The sequence below is a fragment of the Orycteropus afer genome, unplaced genomic scaffold (genome assembly GCF_000298275.1).
Source record: "Orycteropus afer afer isolate SDZICR_OR568_19922 unplaced genomic scaffold, OryAfe1.0 scaffold00185, whole genome shotgun sequence".
In the NCBI taxonomy this organism is placed as follows: Eukaryota; Metazoa; Chordata; class Mammalia; order Tubulidentata; family Orycteropodidae; genus Orycteropus; species Orycteropus afer.
In genome coordinates this window covers 2,110,465-2,136,931 of record NW_006921772.1, presented here as the reverse complement: position 1 = coordinate 2,136,931, position 26,467 = coordinate 2,110,465, and the positions used below count along the sequence as shown (strand labels likewise).

The window sequence follows — 26,467 nt, the reverse complement described above, 5'->3', positions numbered from 1 at the left end:
CTAATGAGCAAACATTTTGCATTTGTGTAGTTTTTACCCAAACTGAATTTTTGGACAGAAAACAGTAGAGACTGTCAAACTCTATTCCATGCACCTACCCTATCACTTTTTGTATCTAGTCTAGGACAGAATTATTGTAAACATTTGTCACCTTAACTGCAGTTAACTTCCTCTTATCTGATGCTGTGTTCTATAGGGAATCAGAAATTACACCTTCTCCCACTATGAGTTACCATTTTCACCATCATTCATTTCCTTTCAGAAACGAATTATGGTTTGTTTGGTTTCTGCTTTTTAATTTATCAGTAACACTTCATCAGCACATAGTAAGTAATCTGCTTGTCTTTGTTGTTGCCCAGGTCTTCGTACTACATTCAATTTTGATGGTTTTGTTACAAACACTGTGTTTTTACAAATTTCTAAGTTGTTGTGTTCTTGTTAAGTGTCATCAAGTCGTTTCCGACTCATAGCGACCCCATGCACAGCAAAACGAAACACTGCCCGATCCCGCGCCAGCCCCACAATCCCTGCTATACTTGAGCCCATCATCGCAGCCACCGTGTCAATCCATCTCGTTGAAGGCCTCCCCCTCTTTCGTCGACCCTCCACCCTACCAAGCATGACATCCTTCTCCAGGGAATGGTGCCTTCTTTCAACATGACCAAAATAGGTGAGACGAAGTCTGGCCATTCTTGCTTCCAAGGAGCATTCTGGCTGCACTTCTTCTTTGTCATGAGGCACACAATCAAATGCCTTTGCATAGTCAATAAAACACAAGTAAACATCTTTCTGGTATTCTTTGCCTTGAGCCAAGATCCATCTGACAACAGCTATGATATCCCTTGTTCCACATCCTCTTCTGAATCTGGCTTGAACCAAGCTCTCAATATTGCAACTCAAGGCTTAATTTTTTTCTTCAGTTCTTTCAGTTTGAGAAATGCTGAGCGTGTTCTTCCCTTTTGGTTTTCAGACTCCAGGTCTTTGCACATTTCATTATAGCAATTGGCTTTGTCTAAGAGTACCTGCAGAAAATCTTGGGCAACAGTGACTCCTCTTAGGATGCTAGTAAACATAATTATATTAATTGCCATATCATGTTAGATGTGTGTAGAACAATATTTAATTTAGGTGTAGGTAATATGTAAGTATTAAATACATGTATGGACATGTAAATGTAATAGATGCATATGCTATCAAAAGTTATGAAAATAATCCTTTCAATTTTTTTTAATATTGTGATAAATGTCTTTAATGTGCACAGCTAAGTTATATTTTCTTCAGAGGTAAGAGCTCCCAACTTTCCTTACTCCTTTTCAGACAGCCTGAAAGGGACATGTTGGCTCAACATCCATGACAACCGCTGCGAAGTGAACATTAATGGAGCTACTCTGAAATCTGAATGTTGCGCCACCCTTGGGGCAGCCTGGGGAAGCCCCTGTGAGCGCTGCGAGCTAGGTAGGAGCCTGGACTCTCCCTCAACTAAAGAACCTTCTCCCTCAACTAAAGAACCTTTTTCACGTATTTCTGCAGTGAGGGAGACTATAAGATCATTTACCTTTCCTAAAACATTGTCTATTCTGGCAAAATATATTCAGTTATTACACCGTGTATTTGGCCTGTTCTTTTACTCTAAGCAGACCTTCTGAATATTTTAGACAAGGAAGGGAATCAGCTAGAACCTAGCTGCTAGATAACCAAGTACCTTCCAGTGTCCTTATGTGTTACAGTGGGACATGATGTGATGTCTTTATTTCCTTTAAATCCTTTGTTTATTTGTAATTCAGTTAATGTGTGAGCATAAAAGGAATTTAAAAAAAAATTATGAAAATTTCCATGTGGATGAACACTGATATAGTTACCACAGGATGGCATGTGCTATGATGAATGTAAGAGGGAAAAGCTAGAGCCCTTGGCTTCCAAAACGCTAATTTTTAATTTTTATGTTATTTTTTATTTATTTAGATTTTATTATACTGTGTCTCAGGCTCATTTAAGACAGGTGCATTTCCTTTTATAGTGAAGTAAACATGTGTCCTGTTGTTCTTACAGATACAGCTTGCCCCAGAGGGTTTGCCAGAATTAAAGGTGTTAGTTGTGAAGGTGAGTGTATTCTTGGATGACATTGTATATCTGTAGAGCAGTATAGAATATTCACATTCACTCATGCTTAAACCTTGGAGATATTTATCATTTTAAAGATCCTTGAAATTTCAATAAAACACTCAATGTAAGCAACAAATGCTTTAGAGTAATCTTTGAAAACAACTGATAATTTCCAATTTCTTCTTTTTATATGAGTGTAATTTTCATTAGGACATCACTACCCTTTAAGGCTCAGAACTGCTGGCAAAGGGCAATGTCTGGGCTGTGTTTTATGGATGGGTAGGGCTGTGGTAGAACCCTGGTAGCACAGTGGTTAAAATACTCAGTCGCTAATCGAAAGTTCAGCAGTTGGAACCCACCAACCACTCCTCAGGAGAAAGATATGGCAGTCTGCTTCCGTAAATATTCACAGCCTTGAAACTCCATGGGGGCAGTCTACTCTGTCCTATATGGTCGCTGTGAGTTGGCATCAACTCAACAGCAGTGGGTTGGATTTGGTTTGGAAGGCTGTAGTAATTTTCATAACTGATGTCTAGGAAACTTGGCAGCTGGGTTGTACAATATTTCTGCATAACTCAAGAATTAATTCACATTGTATTACACATTGAATATGCTATAAAGAAGTAGGATTATACCTGTTCTTTCTATTTATGACATCTTCATTCTTCTGATTAATCCATTTCCCTGCAGATGTTAATGAATGTGAGGTGTTTCCTGGCGTTTGTCCGAATGGACGCTGTGTCAATAGTAAAGGATCTTTTCACTGTGAATGTCCTGAAGGCCTTACATTGGATGGAACTGGCCGTGTGTGTTTGGGTAAGATCCATGTCTCCGTGTATTTTATGCATTTTATGCATGAAACTAGCCAACTATTTTCTTTCCCTTTTGGCAGTGACAAAGCCATAACTATTGGGTCTGTAGGTGGAAAATGTGCTTTACATGAGATATTCTGGGAGAATCACTACAGGTTACTTTAAAAGTGAATATATTTAAATGAAATAATTTCTCTTTAGTACACAGAGTTAGTACTGGTTTTGTTGTTGTTATGTATCATTGAGTCATCTCCAACTCATAGCGACCTTATGTACAACAGAACGAAACACTTCCCAGTCCTGTGCCAGCCTCATGATCCTTACTATACCTGAGCCCATCACTGCAGCCACCATGTCAATCCATCTTATTGAGGGCCTTCCCCTCTTTTGTTGACCCTCCACTTTACCAAGCATGACAGTAGTAGTTGGTACTACTCAAGACTTTATCACAGAACTTAAAATTTCTTTCATCAGGTACTTTCAGCAGGCTCAACCTTTCACACTGAGTCAGTAGAATCTTTTTAGGTATCGTGGAGTTGGCTGCAATTCATAGCGAACCTATGTACAACAGAGCTAAACACTGCCCAGTCTTGTGTCAGTTTCACTTGGTTTTCTATACTTGAACCCATCATTGTAGCTACTGTGTTATTCCGTCTTGTTGAGAGCCTTACACTTTTTCACTGACCCTCCACTTTACGAAGCATGATATCCCTCACCAGGGACTGGTCCATTCTGACAATATGACCAATGTGGGTGAGACAAAGTCTGGCCATTCTTGATTCTAAGGAGCATTCTGGCTGCACTTCTTCCAGGACAGATTTGGTCATTCTTCTGGTAGTCCATGGTACTTTCAGTATTCTTCACCAGCACCACAACTCAAAAGCATCAATTCTTCTTTGGTCTTCCTTATTTATTGTCCAGCTTTCACATACATAGGAGGCTACTTAAAATACCATAGCTTGGGTTAAGTGCACATTACTCCTCCAAGAGACATATTTGCTCCCTTTAAAGAGGCCTTCTGCAACAGATTTGCCCAGGGCAGTATGTCCTCTGATGTCTTGGCTGTTGCTTCCATGGGTGTTGATTGTGGAACCAAGTAATATGAAATCTCTGACAACTTCAGTCTTTTCTCCATTTATCATGGTTCTGCTTACTGGTCCACTTGTGAGGACTTTTGTTTTCTTTATGTTGAAGTATAATCCATACTGCAGATGATAGTCTTTAATCTTCATCAGTAAGTGCTTCTAATCATTTTCACTTTCAGCAAGCAAGGTTATGTCATCTTCATATCACAGGTTATTAATGAGTTTTCCTCCAAATAGAAGAAAAATTGGGGACTAGTATTTAACAAGTTAATATTTACTAGCCATTGCAGCTGTCTTCTTACATAAGACGGTGGGGAAGTTCATAGGCAAACATTCATCAACCCTGTTCCTCTCCTACCATTAAAGTTTAAATTTTCCTAATGCTTTATTTTTGAAAGAAGTGAAATGAAGCAACTCGCTCTTTGAACATTTTATTATAGGAATGGCTAGTTAGCCTTGTTCTTTATGAGTGCCACATTTGACTGAACTTGAATTACATGATTGAAATAGAAACTTTTACTATATTGTACCTAAACATTTTTTTTCATTTCTAGATGATTTCTTTTCTAAATACTATTGAACAGTAAATGTTTAGTTTATAAAATAACTTTACATAGATCTGAATTTAAAATTTGTTTATAGACAAAGCAAGAGCAATGGTTTATACTCAGAGATCCTTTAAACATTTAAATATATTTATCACATGATTTTAGTAATTTTTAAAATTAGAAATAAGAAGAAAAAGTTTGCAATACCATACTCTTTACTTCACTAACACAGGTTTCATGATAAGTGAATTTTTGACAGGATAAAAAGTATGATAGCTGTATAAGTATATGGAATTATTTAGAAATTACACATTTAAAGTCCAATAATGCAGAAAAATTATTTTCAGATTTTAAATCAGTTCAAAATTCTTTCTAATCTTTAAAAATTCAGAAAAAATAAGGTATCGTTTTAAGAAGGCAGAACAGTACCAATCTAGTCAAATGACTAATGAAATTAAATTGCTTTCAAAAACCAAAAGATACTATTTATGAAGGCATATCACTGACTATAAATTATTTCTCAGCAAAATACATTTTCCATAACAGCACTCAAAATCAAACTCTTTTGTATTATTCTTAAAAGATACATTGTATTCTTCATCCATGTGCTTTGGTTAAATGTTTCTGGCACTACTTGTATTATACTAATTTATTCTGTCTGGGAGTGCAAGAAAGATTCAATAGAGAGATGAAAACGGAAAACATTTTGAGAACCCAAGTCGTGGTAAGCTGCTGTGATAGAAGTGTATCTGAGTCAGAGGTCCCAAACTCAAATGCTTGTAGAAGCCAGGCAGGTAGATAAATGAGTGAAGTAGTAGCGAGTGCTGGAGACTGTAGCAAACTGTGGAACACGTATGCCATTCAAAAGTTTCCATCTTTATATTTTTATTTCTATGCAAACCAATCAAAACTTTCATAGGTCTTATGTAACTGTTCTGCTGACAGTGTTCTGATTACTGATGTAAATATTAATGTGGATCTTAGAAAATTACTCCTCCATGCTTAGTTGATATGCCTTTTTATTTATTTATTTATTTAATCCTAAAATGTCTTCTTTAGAAAAATTATTTAATGACCTCAGAAACAGTGTAACTCAGGCCAGAGTTCCCAGGGTACCTTACTTTAAATAAAACTTTCACATTTTGTGATGGTCTTAACATCACTTCACTGGTGACAGTATTTTGCAGGGTTGGCTGTAACTGACACTAGCCCTAGGGTACCTTGCGGGAACGAGACCTACTAGATGACTGTCATATCTCACAATAGCAAGGAATGTAGTGTTAATGCTGGTACATAATACAGAGTCACTTACTGTGAATGCCTATATTCAGTCTATCAAGTCTATATGAAAATTTACCACTGTTACTCGTTCTTTAGGAGCCCTGGTAGTGTAGTGCCTAAGTCATTTGACTGCTAACCATAAGGCTGACGGTTCAAACCCACCAGCCACTCCTCGGAAGGAAGGTTGGGCAATCTACTTCCGTAGTGATACCACCTCGGAAACCCAAGGAGGGGTTGCTATGAGTCGGGCCTGACTGTATGGCAAATAACAACAATATCAACAACTCGATCTTTAAAAATAAAACCAATTGCCGTCATCAAACTGACTCTGACTCATAGTGAAACTCACAGTGGAACTATGCTCCACAGGGTTTTTAATGGCTGATTATTTGGAATTAGGTCACCAGCCTTTCTTCCAAGGAAACTTTGAGTGCACTTGAACCTCCTGGCTTTCAGTTAACAGCCAGGTGCATTAATTGTTTGCACTACCCTTCAAAAACAGGACTTTTTAATTACATTACTTGGAATTGTATGTGATTCTAGACTAAAGCTTAGTGGCATAATGCCTAAGGCATTTGACTGCTAACCAGAAGGCTGGTGGTTCAAACCCACCAGCCACTCCTTGGAAGGAAGACTGGGCAGTCTACTTCCATAGAGATAACACCTTGGACACCCAAAGAGGGGTCACTATGAGTCAAATCGACTGGATGGCAGTGAGTTTGGTTTTATTTTTGGTTTTCTGGACTAAAGCTTAGAAAAGGATTTGAAATCTTCAAATGGTCTGTCTTATCAAAACCTTTGTTATTTGATTCAGGAACACCTTTTCTGAACTCATTATTCATATTTATAATTAAATAGCCAAGTATTTGTAGCCACAACTCTCTTGGCTAACAGGTCAATCATGTTATTTATATACCATGCTGTTTTATCATATATTGTATTTACTGACACACCTTCTCAGGCTCTGGATAGTCTGGTATGTTTGAAAGTGTAGGGGACTTGTGACATTTAAACAAATAAACTGTCCCTTGAAAAGAGAAAATTGAAATAATCCAGGGCAAAAGCCATGATTTTGAAAAAAAACCAAACTCACTGCCATAGAGTTGATTCTGACTCATAGCAACCCCCTTTGGTTTTCTGAAGCAGTAAATCTTTATGGAAGTAGATTGCCCAGTCTTCCTTCCATGGGGTGGCTAGTGGGTTTGAACTGCCAACCTTCTGGTCAGCAGTCAAATGCCTTAGGCACTGTGCCACCAGAGCTCCTTAAAAGCCATGATAGAAAAAGTAAATTTGGTCGAGGTGATTGGGGTGGGTGGTTGGTAAATGATTTAAAATGCAATAATAGCAGTTGTTTTTTTTTTCTTTTGCGAAGAAGAAGATTTCAGTATCACTTGGTGACATTGTACCAAATCAGCAAATAGACTATAATTGTTTGTGACTAGGATCTGACAGGACTGCCTGATTACAAGTCATTGTAAGCAATTCTGTGAAAAGTGAGAATCTTTCACTAAAATTATTTTACTGATTCTGAAATCAGCAATCCAAACAATATGTGAAGGAGTCATATCATGAGGGAAACTCCCTGAAGGTTTCTTGTGAGAATTAAGTAACACTGAAGGGGACACAACTTGACCAAGGTAAATGAAGACACTAAGAAGTGTGCAAGAATTAAGGACAATTTCAGTAAACCCTATAACATATTGTAACAGTAATAACAACCAAGAAATATGCATGTAGTTATATAGGTAAATAAGTATGGATATATGTATATAGGAAGGTGTATGTGAGTACATATATGTGCATATATACGTATATCTGTAGGCATATGTATGTATATGCTTATATGTGCTGCATGTATATTCATACATATAGTAAAGCGCATAGTAGGCACAGTTATGGAGACCTCCTAGGCACCCAACTTGTGGAATTGTTGGTTCTGACTTACAGTGACCCTGTGTATAACAGAACAGAACACTGCTGAGTCTTGGCCATCCTCATGATCATTGCCATTCTTAAGTCTATTGTCGTAGCCAATGATAAGTCCATCTCATTGAGAGTCTTCCTCCTTTTTGCTGACCCTCTACTTTACCAAGTATGACATCCTTCTCCAGGATCTGATCCCCCCTGAGAACGTGTCCAAAATATGTGAGACCAAGTCTTGACATCCTTGCTTCTAAGGAGCATTCTGGCTGTACTTTTTCCAAGATTTGCTCATTCTAGCAGTCCATGATTTATTCAGTATTCTTTGCCAGCACCATAATTCAGTGTCATCAGTTCTTCATCAGTCTTATATATTCATTGTCTGGTTTTTATGCATGTGCATATGAAGCAATTGAGAATACCATGTCTTGGGTCAGGTGCACCTTACTCCTCAAGGTGACATTTTTAATATTTTAAATAAAAAGTATTTTGCAACAGATTTGCCCAGTGCAATATGTTGTTTGATTTCTTGACTGCTCTTCCCATTGCTATTGATTGTTGATCCATGTAAAATAAAATCATCGACAACTTCAATCTTTTCTCTGTTTATTATGATGTTGCTTATTGGTCCAATGGTAAAGGTTTTTGTTTCCTGTTCATTAAGGTGTAATCCCTATTGAAAGCTGTAGTTGGTATTGAGTAGGTACTCAATATCTGCTGAATGAATGTTTTACTTAATCTCAAATTGTGATTACACTCTTGACACAGATATCCGCATGGAACAGTGTTACTTAAGGTGGGATGAAGATGAATGTGTTCATACCGTGCCGGGGAAGTTCCGCATGGATGCTTGCTGCTGTGCAGTTGGGGCAGCTTGGGGCACTGAATGTGAGGAATGCCCCAAGCCTGGCACCAAGGAGTATGAGATCCTGTGTCCCCGTGGTCCTGGCTTTGCCAACAGAGGGGATGTTCTTACTGGGCGGCCATTTTATAAAGGTAATGGACAGCAGGTCTTTTTCCTGCTGCACTTAACCTTCCTTCCGTTCTCTGAAAACTGGTTTTACTTTGTAATTTCCCACTTTATTTTCTTTGTTAAACCATGATTTGTTGCCAACCTTATGGCCTAAGAATATAAGTGACCTATGGAAGATGGAATCCAAGTGAAAATATTAAAACAAATTCTTAATCCAGCTCTTTTTACATACTTTTGGTCTACTCCTTCTTCCCTTATAACAACTGGACTACATGCAGCTCTGATTTAGTGAAAAGTCCCTCATCCCCACTAAAGTTTACAAAATAAATGGTCAGAAAGAGAGGGATCAGAACTCTTCATTTAGAATGTAGAATCTTTGTCGCAGTGAAACCTTTTGTGTGATCATTGAAAGATTTGGTATCCCCCATTTGTGCCTGGGTATGTATTTTCCATCATGATAGATTTTTAATATAAAGTGATGGACCTACTCTTTTGTATCAACCAGTTCTACTGGTTTTATTTGCTTTTAGATATCAATGAATGCAAAGCATTCCCTGGGATGTGTACCCACGGAAAATGCAGAAATACCATCGGCAGTTTCAAGTGCCGCTGCAACAGTGGCTTTGCTCTAGACATGGAGGAAAGAAATTGCACAGGTAAAATTGTTCTTTTGTTTTATTGGTAAACTGTGGCTCTCTTTCTTTTGCTCCATTTGAAAGTATTGCTATCAAAAGCTTATTTTGTCACTGAGAACACATCAATTATTCTTTTTTTGTTATTGTTTCATTTCCCTGTACTTAACCAGTTCTCCAAATAAACTTTTCATGAGAACCAAAAAAAAAAAAAAAAAACCAAACTCACTGCCGTCAAATAGATTTGACTTATAGCAACCCCTCCTTGGGTTTCCAAGGTGGTATTTCTATGGAAGTAGATTGCCCAGTCTTCCTTCCAGGGAGTGGCTGCTGGATTTGAACTGTTAGCCGTCTTATTAGCAGTCAAATGCAGTAGGTACTATACCATGCCAAATAGCATGAAGATGTTGGCCTTTACATTCAGGAATATCATAGAAATATGATTTTTGAAATACATGAGTATAAACATAGCCAGCAAATCAATATGAATTATAGAAACTTATATGGAATAGTATTAAAAACTTTGATGTTTTCTTATAGAGAAATGTTAACTTGTTTTCCTCATCTGTGAGCAGAAAACAGCAGTTATGCTTCAGTCACCATCCAAATCCAGGTCCATACCATTCCCTTTAGTTTAAAAAAAAAAAGTGAAATCCCAAACTTTTCTATTAAATCAATGTAACAGATTATTCCAAACACTTGCAATATATCTCCAAGATCTAATCTTCAGAACTTTCTTTTCCTTATTCTCTTTAGCATTTTCCCTTTGCTCCTTCCCTCACACCTTCTGAACTTCCTCCTGACCTCCTTTGAAAAGTGTCTCTTGACTGCTTTCTAATCCCATGCAATGCCACTGTGTTCACCTGTTCCATGCTGTGCCACTGTGTTCACTCCTATAGATGCCCAGCCTAGACTATCCCAAAAGCATTTCAAAGCTTCCATTTGGTGAAGTTCCCCATCACCTAATACCATCACCATTGCACTCCTACACTTAAGGCCTGCTGAGCTTTGCTAGAGACAGTAAGAGGAACTGCAGAGATTCCTACATTCAACTTCAACAAAGCCCTCACAGCTGCTCAACAACGCTGTTATTCACCTCTTCTCCAGTACTTAATTGCATTTCTCTCAGCACTGCTTCAAAAGCTTTCCTCTGACCTACACACCCACTCATATCCTTACTTCCTTTTCTTCTTTAGTGAGATCAAAGCTCCCAAATATGATTGTCCATGCCTTTCTCACATACCCTCCTTGGTGAAAAAGTTTCCTTTTACTCACATACTCTCTTTTCTTCTCTGGTTTCAGAAAAAGAGAGGTGATGTGTGTCCTCTGTTTTGCAGTTAGCTTCTCTGCTTTCACAGGCCTTTGCTCTCCTCTCTCGGGCTCTTGCTCAATAGCACTGACTTGTCTCTCTCTAGCATTTCCTTCTTTTTACTGATTCCTTCTCGTAGACTTAGGAACAAGTTCATAGTGTTTTCTTGACCCTTCTTTTCCCTCAAGCTGCCATCTTGCTTTCCTACTTTTACCTCTCATCCTTCTCTCCTAAAGTGAAAAAACAAAACATTTTTCTCATTGCATATTCTTGACTCTGCTGCACCACCTTGCCTTGAGATTATCTTCTGTTTCCCCGGTGCTTCCCTGTCTCAGTTGTCCTCCCAGGGCTATGATGTTTCTTTTCTAACTTCTACAGATCCCTCTTGCTTTTCCAACTCTTGGGTGTTTGCCAAAGTTCTCTGCTCTCTCGACATTCTGCCTGTCAGAGTTTTATCTACCCTCATCGTCTCAAGCATGGTCTCTGCTGATCTGACTCCCAGATGATATCTGTAACTGTATTCTTTCCTGAGTTTTAATCCCACATTTCTAACATCCATCTGGACAGTTTCTCTTTAGTCTTCCTTTGTCCCTACCACCCTTACTTCTTCCCCCTCAACACTTCCCTGTATAGATCAATAGTATAATTGCTCTCAGGATTGAAGACTCACACTTAATTTTGGCATATCCTGGAAAAGTTATATAAAACCTTACATCAAAATGGCTATTTTTGGACTGATTAATATTTATTCTAGACTAGGAGCTCTGGGGGAGCTCTGGTAGCATAGTGGCTAAGGCACTTGACTGCTAACCAGAAGGCTGATGGTTCAAACCCACCAGCCACTCCTTGGAGGGAAGATGGGGCAATCTACTTCTGTAGTGATGCTGCCTCGGAAACCCAAGGAGGGGTTGCTATGATTTGGCCCGACTCGACAGCACATAACAACAACAGGAGCTCTGGTGGCATAGTGCCTTAGGCATTCGACTGCTAACCAGAAGGCTGGCGGTTCAAACGCACTAGCCACTCCTTGGAAGGATGATTGGGCAATCTACTTCCATACAGATACTGCCTCAGAAACCCAAGGAGGGGTGCCGTTGAGTCAGATCCAACTCAGTGGCAGAGTTTGATTTGGTTTTTTATTGCTGACCAGGTTGGGCTTTTCAGGCAGCAGGTTCTGAAGCAAGAGAGCTTATCATGCATGAAACTATTAGAGTATCCTTAAGACCAACTCAGCTCTTCGGTTGAGCCCACGAGAAACCCTAGATCTGGGTTAGCCCTTCAAGAGTTGTTTTGAGTTGAGGCAAAGGAGCAAGGCCTTTGTATATCCACTTGCTCAGTCTTTGGGTATGGCTGCCCAAGGAAGGAGTGTGACTGTGAGGAAGCAGCCCACTTCAGCTGAGCCAATCCCTGCAGACTGTATGTGAGGGTTTTGTGCTGGCAAGACTCTAAATAGGTGGGAAACAAGTGTTCGTTCCTGAACGGCATCTAGGCAATATATTCCATGCTTTGCCACTGTGTAGTAGATATTGCAGAATCTACTATATTGCATACTTCTCAAAGTACTTCCAGCCTGTTAGTTTTCCACAGTCAAATCCAAATATGATTGTCCATACCCTTCTCACATACCCTCCTTGATGAAAAAGTTTCGTTTTACTCACGTACTTACATTTTCATGACTACCAGGTTAATCATCCTAAAGCAGGTCTTAGATTGTATAATGTTACACAAAACAACTTCCATTGACTCCATATCATATCATAAAGTTCAAACAGTACTAGACCTGAGTACAGAAACTCTGGGTTCTTGCAGTTCTGACTTGACCATTTACTTTTGCCATGAAAATAGGTAAGTCCCTTAATATCTCTGACATTCTCCTATAACTGTAAAAAAGAGGTAATTGTTGACAATACTGCAGTTTTTTGGTTCTAATGTAAAAGTACTGCAGAAAACTGTGGTCTACCATTCATTACAGCATTGAAGTCCAACTTCTCCCTGTGTTTGGCACCCTCAGTAATCATACCCCATCCTATCTCTACTTAAAATAATTATCAACCTTTACATTCTAGCTACTGTAACAACTTAACTGGTTCCAGAAATGGGTTATTTTTTCCTCACGTATGCATCCTTCTTTCTGATCCTCTGCTTATCTCACAAGCACTTAACAAATATTGATTAAGTTAATCCTGTGAGGTGGATTCTACTATAGTCCCCATTTTATAGACAAGGAAACTGAGGCATGTTGTTGTTGTTGTTGTTGTTAGGTGCCATTGAGTCAGTTCCACTGCTAGCACCCCACTGTACAACAGAACAAAACACCGGTCCTGCACTATCCTAACAATCATTGCTATGTTTGAGCCCATTGTTGCAGCACTCAGACATTTGACTGCTAACCAGAAGGCTGGCAGTTCAAATGCACCAGCCACTTATTGGAAGGAAGATTGGGCAATCTACTTCCATAGAGATACTGCCTCAGAAACCCAAGGAGGGGTCCTATTGAGATGGATCCAACTCAGTGACACTGAGCTTGATTTGTTTTTTATTGCTGACCAGTTGTCGGTCCATCTTATTGAAGGTCCTCCTTTCTTTTGTTGCACCTCTGCTTTACCAGTCATGATGTTCTTCTCCAGGGACTGGTCCCTCCTAATAGTATGTCCAAAGTACGTGAGATGAAGTCTCTCCACCCTTGCTTCTGAGGCACATTCTCCCTGTACTTCTTCCAAGACAGATTAGTTCATCCTTCTGGTAGTCCATGGTATATTCAATATTCTTGGTCAGCACCATAATTCAGAGGCATCAATTGTTCTATGGTCTTTCTTATTCAGTGTCCAGCTTTCTCACTCATTTGAGGCAATTGAAAATACCATGGCTTGGGGTAGGCACTTGTCTGTCACTTTGTTGTACTGTGGTTGCTTGTGTGTTGCTATGATCCTGGAAGCTATGCCACCAGTATTTCAGATACCAGCAGGCTCACCCATGGTGAACAGGTATCAGTGGAGTTTCCACACTAAGACAGACTAGAAAGAAGGACCTGGCAATCTATGTCTATAAAAATTAGCCAATAAAAAACCTTCCGCATAGCGGTGGAACTGAGGCATAGAGAAGTTAAATGATTTGTCCAACGTCCTCCAGAGAAGTGGCTTTTTACTAGAAACATAAAAACATTGTGCAACTTCCACAACATCACATCAGCCAAAGCCTGTCCCTACTTTGCCATGGGACTCACTCTGTGTCCTTCCCATGGCTCTTACTGCCCAGGTCCAAGATACTGATAGACAAAAATAAGAGAGTTAATACACGTACTATTTGCTGCTTAATTGAATCGGTGGCTTTTTTTTTTTTTTGTCAATGACTTTAAAAAAATAGTTTTATTGAAAGATGTAAATTGTAGTCAGTGTCATAAGACAACGTATATGTGAGCTGCTATATGGAAAGTGAATTTGCTCTGTAAACTTTCACCCAGATCACAATTAAAAAAAATAAATAATTTTGTTGAAGATAAATTTATGTTTTAAAGTATCTCCTTTAATTTGGGAAATAAATGGAGAAGCCCAAAATCTGGGAGAAAGTAGGGAGGGACTGAGACCCCAAGGGACGTGCCCAAGTTATCCACTGACTAAATCCTATGAAATCAAGACTTCAAACTTGAAATTCATCAAAACAATGAAGAGAAGCTGGCCGAAGCACTATTTTCCCCACTGTGACAAAATGTTTTAAAAAATGGGAGGTGTTTTCTTTATCTTTAATCATATTTTATAAATATAACATCTCTATTAAAAAATCCCAGTAGAACTTAGTTATAGGCATGGGACATTTCTCAGACAGTCCTGTTTTTTAAAATAATAAATGCTGCTATTGAAAATTCTTACTGTAGCGTACTAAAAATTAAGAACATGCAACGACATCATTTTTCTTTATGATTTTTTTAATAAGATCAGTAGGCTCTTCACGTCTCAATGTGACACAGAAAGACTGGAGACTGCTCCATGGCCCTGACCATATCTGTGCACTCTCTGGTTTGAGGCTAGTTTGTTGCATCTTCCTCTGAGCCTGCCTCTCTCACTGGCCAACCTCATCTGCTCATAGATAATAATGCCAGGGATGGGTATGGGCCAGTGTAGTTAACTGGCATGACCTCCTCACCATTCATGGGGCTTCATTCCATGTGTTTACTGCTTCCTCATTTGTCACCTACCTCATCAGCTCATACTGCAGTTGTTCGGTTCATCCTTCTATTACCATTTCTAAGCCACAAAGAGAAATCCACAATTCCAGAATTCTTAAGGGCAAAAAGCTGCTACAACTTATCTGTTGGCTGTGACCGTTTTGGCAGTTGGAGAAAGGAATGCATCTAAGACCCTGTCCTCTTGGTCTGATCTACTAACAATATGTTTTCATTCTGTTAGCCACTGATTTCTCCAACATTTCAAATGTGCTATATCTGTACTTGAGGACACAGTCTCTCCTCCTGTAACTGTCTTCTCAACTCATTCTGGTTTATTATTATTATCATTATTATTATGATTTATTTTTAAAAAACCCTATGAATTAGACATCGACGAGTGCAGGATTTCCCCTGACCTCTGTGGAAGTGGAATCTGTGTCAATACTCCAGGCAGCTTTGAGTGCGAGTGCTTCGAGGGCTATGAGAGTGGATTCATGATGATGAAGAACTGCATGGGTAAGTGTGGTTAGCTCTTCCTCTCTAGTCTTAAGACCAGACAAGCACTGAGTCATTATTTCAGCCTTCGCTTGTCTTCAGAGCTGTTAACAGCATGCTTGGCAAAGAGCTGTGATACAACAGAGAATAGATTAAAATGTCAGACAGGAAATCTGTTCCTGGATAATAGCTTTTGGGGGAGCCCCAAACTCTTGGCGCCTTAATAGCAGTGAGGTATTGAGACTGGATTTTGCTGTTTATTCATAGAATCTGAGATGAAAACACAGACTAATTACTCTGGACAGCTTCAGTTAAAATGTGGTGACCCCAACATTTATATTCAGTCTTGCTAATCCCATGCTATTTCCTTTATTTGTGTATTATTACAAACTCTTTGGTTATTAACAACATTTTAGCCCACTGTTTCATTTTTAGTGAAGTAAAGGACTTACTTCAAAGACTCAGCAGGCTATTACACTAAGTAAGCTCTCACCTAAGATTTTCCTTTCACTTTGATTAGAGAAATAGCCACCAAAATAACTGACAGCAATATATGGTATCTGCCGTGGAGGGTGATATAAAGCAAATTTTACTTCTTTTTACTTACCATAAGCCTATTCATTCTTATAAGTAAATTTCTTGACAGCTTACTCTCTTAGGAGTAGAACCTTTGCCGCTAATCTACCCGTAGTGGAAAAAGTGAAGAGAGCATTATCTCATCTCCTGTTAAACACATACCTCAGATAATAGTCTCTTTCTCCCATGCTGTATGCGTGAATTTTTTTCCCCTCAGAGTTCTTTAATGGATCTCACGTTTTTACCTTTCAGACATTGACGAATGTGAACGTAACCCTCTCCTTTGTAGGGGTGGCACCTGTGTGAACACTGAGGGCAGCTTTCAGTGTGACTGCCCACTGGGACACGAGCTGTCACCATCACGTGAGGACTGTGTGGGTGAGTTTGTCTCCTCAGCACATAAACCCCTGAAGCACCACTTATAAAGACTGGAAGTGGATTTTCACAAACCTCCTGCTGGTTTTGGCATGTTGAATCTAGCGGATTAAAAGTTGGAGATTTAGGTTCACTGCATTCAAACACTCAAATGAACTGACATTGTGATTACCTTCTTTTCATTACATGTACACTCAACTGACCCCTCTATAAGGGGCCCTGTGTAAAGCCATGTAATTCCACATCCTCCAGATAGGATGGGATGGGAAAGTTTGCTCCCGATCAGAAGGGCTGCAACCTGATTGCTCACCTGTGCCTACTGTGGGGCTCCCCTGCCCAGCATTCCCATTCCCTCAGGCTGCGTCTGCCCCACAACCCCCATGTCTGTCATTACGGAATCTACTCGCTTGTGTGTGAGTCCATGCGTCTCTTCCTAAACTCCGTGTTTCACAGGAGCCCCTAGTCTCTTCACTGCCCTGAGCTCAGAAGGGATGGCAGAGGAAGAGATGATTCATGGCCCAGTCTTTGAGCAATCCATCCTATGTTGTTGTTAAGTGCCATCGAGTCGTTTCCGACTCATAGCGACCCCATGCACAGCAGAACGAAATACTGCCCGATCCCGCGCCAGCCCCACAATCCCTGCTATACTTGATCCCATCATCGTAGCCACCGTATCAATCCATCTCGTTGAAGGCCTCCCCCTCTTTCGTCGACCCTCCACCCTACCAAGCATGACATCCTTCTCCAGGGAATGGTCCCTTCTTACAACATGACCAAAATAGATGAGACGAAGTCTGGCCATTCTTGCTTCCAAGGAGCATTCTGGCTGCACTTCCTCCAGGACAGATCTGTTAGCTCTTTTAGCAGTCCATGGTACTTTCAGCATTCTCCGCCAGCACCACAACTCAAAAGCATCAACTCTTCTTCCATCCTATGGCTTTTTTAAATATGTTAAGACCTCTGTGTTCTAGTATAATGGCTTTATAACTTTGATTCAGCCTAGAGAAAGTTTCTTCACAGGAAATAGTTTTTCAAAGTGTAAGCAAATAAAACAGTTCAAAATAGAGAAGATCGTGCAGTCCATTTAAAAAAAAAATGAGCACACTTCCTCACTATGCATGTATTTATTTATTTATGAGTCGTTTGTGTATGTATGTGTGTGTATATAAATATACATATATTTGTTAATAAGGCGAATGTTAAGTCATGAGCAAAAATAGAAATTTTAAAGGGATGAATCAAAACATTTTAAATATTTATATTTCATTTTAATAGTGGGAGAAAAAAACTGTCTTTCACTAACAATTATAGAACGTTTATTTTTATTCATGCTTGCATGTACTGTAATATAGTGATTCAAACTTCTAACTTCTGCTTCTAAATTCAGTTTATGTTGTTACTTTATTTTTCATAGATCTCATATCTAAAAAATTCTCAAAAGTGCAAGGCACGATATAAAATACATATGTACACCATGAAAGTATAAGATCATAGGCATAAACTCATATTTCACATGGTCTCTTGGTAATTTTAAGAATTTTGAAGGAATTTCTTGTTATATATGATTAGATTGACATTGTTTTTACCTTGTATTGTGTCTGACAAGTATTTGTACAAGGAAAAACATCACTCTGCTATTTTCTTACTGTTCTTTTGGAATTGTATTATTACTACTGGCTTTTATTCTGCAGTTCTTTGAAGGAGATTTTTAAGACAACTGCCCACTTTTTGAGATTTAATTTATTTTAAATTAAGTAAGATAATCTGGAGATTTACCTATACAGGTACACTAAACACAGTGCTATAAAAACAAACAAGTAAGGGCCCCACTATTAACCTTTCATTTTTGTGGAACTAACAGTCTTCCCTCAGAATATCCCAAGCTATGGGGTAACACTTGACTGTCAAAATAAGACCTGGAGATCATATCAGTGAAAATATGTATATTGACTCTTAGTAAGCCTCATTTCTGGCATCTTCTGCATCTGCCTTATCTAATGTGGTAGTCACTAGTCATATGTAGCTATTTGACTTATATTTAATTAAAATGAAATACAATTTAAAATTCAATTTTTCAGTCTTATGAGCAACATTTTTCAAGTGTTTAGTAGTATATATGGCTGCCTGTTGGACAGCGTAGATATGGAATAGTTCCATCACTATAGAAACTTCTACCTGGGTAGCATTTTCCAGCTAGAAGGAAATAGAAACAGAAATACAGATCCCAGTCACTTGTTTCTACATCATGAGAGATCACCTAGCTTCCCCTGAAGTGCACACTGGAAACCACTGCTCCAGTACAGCATATGCTTGATAGTTTCAGTAATGAGGTTCTTATCCAAAACATTAATTCTTTGTATCTCTTGTAGATATTAATGAATGCTCCCTGAGTGACAATCTCTGTAGAAATGGAAAATGTGTGAACATGATTGGGACCTATCAGTGCTCTTGTAACCCTGGATACCAGGCCACACCTGACCGTCAGGGCTGCACAGGTAACTGCAGGCCAGGCAGGTCTGTGATGCATATGTCTCAAATCAGACTAGGAAGACTTTTTTATACTAAATATATAAATAAAGTTGTTCTGAATCTAAGAATGGGGAAAGATTGCTAAGATGCCATGTTGTTGTTGTTGTTATGTGCCGTCGAGTCAGCCCTGACTCATAGCAACCCCTCCTTGGGTTTCTGAGGCAGTATCACTACGGAAGTAGGATTGCCCAACCTTCCTTCCGAGGAGTGGTTGGTGGGTTTGAACCGCCAGCCTTCTGGTTAGCAGTCAAGTGCCTTAGCCACTATGCTACCAGAGCTCCCATAGTTTGGTGGTTTTGCAGAGGAATCACTGGTCTTTTCTTACAATAGAAGATTTCCTAAAATCCATAGTTTGCACATTTCTAAGTTCTTCAGTCTTAAGGTACTAGAATTAGATGGCAAATGGAAAGCTGTCTAAATGGAAGTATAAAGGACTAAGAAAGATTAATGGTATAGTGATAAATCAACACAAATAAGGGGGGAAATCCAAAGCCAAAGATTATGGATTATGTTTTTTTAAAAAAAATGCCATACTTTACAGTGACCTAAGGAAAGAGTAGTAGAATTTTCTATAGGGTTTCCAAGGCTGTAAATCTTTACAGAAGCAGATTGCCTCATCTTTCTCCCGTGGAGCAGCAGGTGGATTTGAACCATTGACCTTTTGTTTAGCAACCGAATGCCTTAACCAGTGTGCCACCAGAGCTCCTCATATTTAAAAATAAGGGAGAAAGGGGTACTACTCCATACTGCCTTTTTCTAAGGAAGTAGATGTTAACAGGTAATCAAGTAATGTGGTTGGAATGTTGTTTTTGCAGATATTGATGAATGCATGATAATGAATGGAGGCTGTGACACCCAGTGCACTAATTCAGAAGGAAGCTATGAATGTAGTTGCAGTGAAGGTTATGCGCTATTGCCAGATGGGAGATCATGTGCAGGTACCAAGATAAAAATACAAATACTTTGTCAATTAAATTAATCTGATTTTCCAAATCCATCTCCAAATGTTGTTGAGTGAAACTGCCCAGAAAAGTATTTGATGTTAATAAGTCAACTTTGTTTTCATTTGATGTTACTTTTTTGTCATCAGATATTGATGAATGTGAAAATAATCCTGACATCTGTGATGGTGGCCAGTGTACCAACATACCTGGAGAGTATCGCTGTCTCTGTTATGATGGCTTCATGGCTTCAATGGACATGAAAACATGCATTGGTGTGTACCATAAGTATAGGATAAATATTTATACAATAACATGCATGCACACCCACATATATAAACATTAGAAAAGGCTTTGGTGGTTGTTATTTTAAAAATTCAGATCATTGTATTTCAAGCTGTAAAAGCTGAAAAATAAGGACTATTTGGGGGAAAAAAACCTTAAAGATGGGCAGCATATTATCCGCATTACTAGGTCTTACTAAATGATTATATTTTAAGTTTTATCTGTATATCTCATTATTATGCTGCTAAATTACTAATTAAACAAAATACTGAAAATCAATTTTGTAGATGTGAATGAGTGTGACTTAAATTCAAACATCTGCATGTTTGGGGAATGTGAGAACACCAAGGGATCCTTCATCTGCCACTGTCAGCTGGGCTATTCAGTGAAGAAGGGGACCACGGGATGTACAGGTAGGTTTCCAGCTTGTATCCACTGTGCTTCACCTTATATTTCAGAGGCTAACTTTCAACATCATTGGTTTCTTGCTCTGTTGGATCAGTTGCCCACAACCAGGCTGTCTGTAACTGACCATGTGTGTGATAAGTAATGAAATTATAGCATGTGTGATGCACTTGGCTCATCTCTGATGTGGTGGCACATTGTCTCTGCCGATAGCATCCAGTCTGTGGATGCCAACAGAGGGATAGGGAGTGGGTATGTGGAGTCTGCTTCCTGTGGTTTGATGGCTCTTTCAGCAGTATTCATTTTTTTTAGTATGGCTGTTGTCCAAATAAGAGACACACATAAAGACAGAGCATCAAGAGAACTGGAGAGATGACAGTTACTTTTGTTTTTCTGGTTCTTCGAAACAAATGAAAATTAGTCTGCAGTTTTGACCCTCTTTCTTTCTTCCTTCCCTCAATACTTTCCTCTTTCCTTTTCTCTTTCCTACCAGTCCTTTCTCAGTTGCTTTTTCCTTCTTCTCTGCCCCAGTTCCATCTGTCTTTTTCCTCTCTTTGGTTTCCTTCTTTGCTCATCTCATTCATTTTGTCTTTTGTTCCCCTTCTCCACTAAATAGTTTTAGTCTTTTGCATACAGGTGGGGCTAGGAAATCCAAGGTCAAGGTTTTGAACTAGATGTTCTTCATTGCTGAATTTATGGCCCATATATGGCATTTTGCTCAAGGCATTTGGTGGGTGGCTCAAACTGCATCCTGGCCCTTCTGCTGACAACTCTAGGAAGGGGCAAATAATGAAAGAAGGTAAGCTCAGCAAGTTCCCTGTGGGCTGGGTTGAGGTGGAGCCACTAGTTCTGTGTGTGCATATGGTTTCAGCACCTGTAATATACAATCATTGGCCTAGAGAGAGTGACTGTTCTTTCTATGGAAAGCTTTAGAAAGATTTGAAGAACCAAATCTACATATTTATATATATACACACAGATGCAGTCTGGTAAAGCATCTTTTCACTCTTCAGATTACACTTCAAGTGGATTTTTTTTAACTTTTTATTGTGAATTTTAGTGAAAGTTTACAAAGAAAATTGGTTTTCCATTCAACAGTTCATATGTTTTGTTCTGTGGTATTGACTACAATCCCCACAATGTAATAGCATTCTTCCCGCTTCCTCCCTGTTTCGGTTACCTAGTGCTGCTCTAACAGAAATACCACAAATGGGATGGCTTGAACAAACAGGAGTTTATTCTCTTACAGTTCAGGAGGCTAGAAGTCCAAATTCAAAGTGCCAGGCTCTAGAGGCTAGGTGAAAGCCCCTCGAATTTGGGCTTCAGCTCTATCTCTTGTTCCCAGCCCACTGAAGCTAGAGGCATCTCTTCACTCAGGCAGCTACTGGCTGCTGAGGCTGACAAGCCCAAGGTCAACAAATAAAAAGGTACAGTCTTGAGGTTACCAAACCACATAGCAGGTCATTAATTCAAGTCCATGGGAAGTCCCAAAGTTGGCAGAGCACGGCAGGCTGCTGAACAACGAACGACACAGCTACATGCAGGGTTCAAGCATGCCAATATGCTGGAGACCATTCCCAAAGCTGCTTCTTATATACAGGAAGTGGACCACATCCCTAAAGCAGCTACTCAGCTGCTCCAATACGTTCCACCATGGAGTTAATTACCAATCTTACCATGGGGAATAACTGCATCTAGCTGCCCAAGCCACTCAACCAGGCCCAGCCAAGTTGACACACAAACTTAACTACCACACTCCCTGTGTTTACATTTCCATTCATCCTTCTTTCCTATCCCTTCCTGCCTTCTGATCTTTATCTCTGGGCAAATGCTGCCCTTTTGATCTGGTATGATTGCTGGTTCTAATGAGTGCATAGCTCTCTGGTGTTACTGTTCACCTTATAGGCGTGTGTATCATTTGCTGAAAGTTGAGTTGTGGGAGTGAGTTCAGTTCTAGGTTTGAAGCATGTCTAAGGGCCATCGTCTCGGGGGTTCCACCAGTCTCTGTCAGACCAGTAACCCAGGTCTTGTTTGTTATTTTCAGTTTTGTTCCACATTTTTCTTCCATTTATCTGGAACCTCCTATTGTGATCCCTTTCAGAGCAATCAACAGCGGTAGCTGGGCCCCATCTAGTTTTGATCTCATGGTCATGGAGCCTGAGGTTTCTATGGTCCAGTTGTCTTTTGGACTAATTGTTTTCCTTGTATCTTTGACATTCTTCACTTTTCTCTACTCAGGATGAGAAGAGACCAATAGTTGCACTTTAGATGGCCACTCACAAGCCTCTAAGACCTCAGTCACTACTCACCAAAATAGGATATAGAACATTGTCTTTGTGAACTATGTCATACCAATTGTCCTTGATGTACCCCAAGACTATGGTTCTGAGCCCCCAAGCTGAGTGACTCATTCCCTCAAGGTTATGGCTAAGAAGTTTTAATAACTTTGCCCTCTGTATGCTCTACTATATTTGTAGATATATTTGCAGCATATATGTAAAAATATTGTTTATCGGATTTATATATATTCATAGGGGCTCTGGTGGCATAGTGCCTAAGGCACTTGACTGCTAACCAGAAGGCTGGCGGTTCAAACCCACCAGCCACTCCTCGAAAGGAAGGTTGGGCAATCTACTTCTGTAGTGATACTGCCCTCGGAAGCCCAAGGAAGGGTCCCATTCACCTTTCCACACCTATTTAGATAGCATGTCTGTCTATATATCTACTCATAGATTATTGTTATTACTGTTATGACGAGTGGATATTTTTCTATATTCTCAAATAAATAAAGCAGAAATATCCACCAAACTGATAGATTTTGAACACCCTATAAAGTTTTATGTTGGTTCTGAAAATGAATGATCATGTGATTGTCAAAAGAGAAATTCCTATTAAAGCCAGTTGCCATGAAGTCAGTTCCAACTCAGGGCAACCCACTATGTTTCGGAGTAAAACCATACTCCATAGCATTATCAGTGGCTGATTTTTCAGAAGTAGATCTCCCAGCTTTTCTTCCGAGGCACCTCTGGCTGGGCTCAAACCTCCAGACTTTCACTGAGCAGTTGAGTATGATAACCATTTACATAATCCAGGGACTAATACGTTATTACTTGCCCTTTTAAAAAGAAATTCGATCTTGTTCTTATTTTCATTAAAAAAAAAAAAAAAGTAGCAAATACTAATAGGAAGGAATATCAGAGTCTCTTTTTGAAATAGTTCTCTTGACACCTACAATCTGATGCCCTGTACGTGGAATTTTGCCAGGGCAGGGAGAGCCTGTTGGGGTGGGTAGGGGGTAGCACATTACTTTCTGGAAGGGACATCAGCTACTGCTTTTCATTCCTTCCACAAAGTGGCTGGCAGTTAATTTTCTCCAGGAATGGGCTTGTTTGGTTTGTATCTTGAGCTTCCAAATCTTGTTGGAGTCTACAAAAGTTACAAAAAGAAGTGATGTTGCTGTTTACTGTGTACTGTTTCTCAGTTTTGATATTTTCATATGTATGTTAAAGATACACAGGTACCTCATGCGGTTCATTTTATACAACTTGGCTTTTACAAAAGACCTCAGTACCTGGTTTCAGGAACCAAAAGGAATCCAAAGAGAATTTTCACTTCTACAAAAAAAGATGAAAAGCAAAGCTACCATTCCGTGTTTGTTTTGCAGCAAGCTGCTGAAGAGGTAGTGTGCACTCTAAGCAGTGAGAACAGCCTTGCCAAGCTCCTTCCTTGGGAGTGACACCCAGCATCTCAGCATCAAGCTGTCATAGCTGTGACCTGTGTCTGTGAACACTACGTATTAGTGCTGTTTTAGGTTTTATGTGTTATTTCATATGATACAGTAGCTTATTTTTTTGGTCTGGGAACGCTCAAAAATTATTCCCGTATAAAACAGTGGTAAATGCTTCTAAGCTTTATGCCATTTGGGCTTACAAAATGTTTCATAGGAACACTCTACTTTCAGATAGCAGAGAAAACCTATGCTTGGAAGTAGAATTTATAAGTTTCTATTTTATCTTTTTCATGTTAATTTTGATTTCTTTTAAGACGTGGATGAGTGTGAAATTGGTGCCCACAACTGTGACATGCACGCCTCGTGTCTGAATGTCCCAGGGAGCTTCAAATGTAGCTGTAGAGAAGGCTGGGTTGGAAATGGCATCAAATGTATTGGTAAGTTTTCACTGTGAATTCCATTTGCTAAGACAGTATTCTTAAAAGTTCTCCTTCTGCCTTGTAGTAACCCACATATTTGAATAGCAACAGACTCTTCATTTCCATTTATTTTTCTTATAAATGAAAGGCTATCTTGCAAGATAACTACTATCTAAGAGTTTCCTTTAACCTTAGTGTAAATGATCATCTTACAACAGTATGCCTTGGCATGTGTTTTTTAATATGCTGCTGTTCAGTATTTTTATGTGCAGCCAGTAGTTTAAAAAGCTGAATAATGAAAAATGACTGATACACTTTGCCAGTTTTTTCATAGAGTTATCAGTGATTTTTAAAAAGTTTTGTCAGATAACATAAGTTTGTAGTAAGTGGTCAACACCAACTTCCTACTAGAAAATAGAATTAATCTTACAGGCAAACTAAATGTTTTGTTAGACTCCAAGAGGTCTGATTTGAAGAAAAGAATGGAAAGACGGTTGCCATTCTCTAAGTTTTGCAGTTTCTGGGCCAGCATCTGATAAGTCTTTCATGGTTCTGAGCAAGAGACCAGTTAATTCCGTTGCTGTCATTCATGGAGTGGCTTACTACACTCAATATTTTGCATGCCTGAACAATAAAACATTTTTTCAACTAGTAAAAACTATCTAGGTCAATTTAAAATAGAAAAGAAAGCCAGCTAAACTGGCCTTCCTATGATGACTCATTAAATAAACTTATGTAGGTCTGTAGTAAGGATTAAAGTAATAACCTTAAGATCTCTTACCAATAACATAAAGTAATGAGAATAAATCTTCCTATCCATTCAAATGTTTTAAACTTGTCAAGTGTTTAGGCAGTGACAACAGTTTACATTATAATAATTTTCAAATAACTTTGCTAAATAGCATTTTATGATGGCTTCTTTACATTCACTGGATATGCACCTGTCTAGCCGTCTCTCTATCATTCATCTCACCACTTTTCAGCCACATCTTCAGTTCCATTGTCCTAGTCCCTCATATCTAACTTTACTTTCTTCTGCTTCCTTTTTTGGTGCTTTTTGGCTCCTCTGTCACTCTGGCCAGCTGGCATGATGGCTTTCCTTCAGTATAAGTGAGTCAACCGTTTCCCGTCACCCCTACTTCAGATATCATCCACCCACCCCCTTCCATCATCATTCCCCTGCTCTGGTCTATGTGTGTGTCTCTATCACTCTCTCCTGGGCCCTATGAAAGCCTCCTTCTCTGTATTCTTCCTGGCAATCCATTCTCTACATCACCACCAGAATAATTTTTTTAAATCATAGCCCTGATCTCTTCACTATTCTCAATGTAGTCCTTTGAATTTAGGATAAAATCTAGCCTTCTTCCTATGGCTTACAACGCCCTGCAGTAGTGTCTGCTGACCATCTTTCCAACTTCATCTTCTGTCACCCTTCATCTCTAGCCACTCTGACCTCCTTTAATTTCCTTAGTCACACTACATTCTTTCCCTTCTCGGTGTTTTTATATGTGCTGTTCCTTCTTCAAGAAATACCCTTTCCTGCTTCTCATTCAGTGAACTAACTCTTGCTCATATTTCCAGTATAATTTTCCCAATGGGGCCTTCATTGATCCTGCAGTTAAAATTAGATGTCCCTTTTATTCTCCCACCCTACCATGTAACTTTTCTTCATGGTCCATTTTACTGTGTTTGATTATATTGATTTCTGAGTTTAACATCTGTCTCTTCCACTAAATTGGGCTCCACAAAGTCAAGAATATCTCAGTGTCCTCAACTGCAAAATGAACTTGAAAATTCAATGATGTTGTTGTAGTTTTGCCGTCGAGTCGGCCCCGACTCACAGCGACCCCTCCTTGGGTTTCCGAGGCAGTATCACTATGGAAGTAG

At 39.2% G+C, this 26,467-nt stretch overlaps 1 protein-coding gene across 1 annotated transcript in view; it reads left to right on the top strand.

Moving 5' to 3' along the window:
- The window catches only part of FBN2 (fibrillin 2), a 365,588-nt gene that overhangs the window by 261,844 nt on the left and 77,277 nt on the right, over positions 1-26,467 (top strand). Inside the window, exons 21-32 of the mRNA XM_007947457.2 lie at positions 1,318-1,455; positions 2,050-2,100; positions 2,794-2,919; positions 8,518-8,745; positions 9,253-9,378; positions 15,213-15,341; positions 16,149-16,274; positions 18,641-18,766; positions 19,616-19,738; positions 19,891-20,016; positions 20,314-20,439; positions 24,476-24,598. Coding sequence (XP_007945648.1) covers positions 1,318-1,455; positions 2,050-2,100; positions 2,794-2,919; positions 8,518-8,745; positions 9,253-9,378; positions 15,213-15,341; positions 16,149-16,274; positions 18,641-18,766; positions 19,616-19,738; positions 19,891-20,016; positions 20,314-20,439; positions 24,476-24,598 — 1,548 coding nt within the window. The remainder of the gene's footprint in view (positions 1-1,317; positions 1,456-2,049; positions 2,101-2,793; positions 2,920-8,517; positions 8,746-9,252; positions 9,379-15,212; positions 15,342-16,148; positions 16,275-18,640; positions 18,767-19,615; positions 19,739-19,890; positions 20,017-20,313; positions 20,440-24,475; positions 24,599-26,467) is intronic.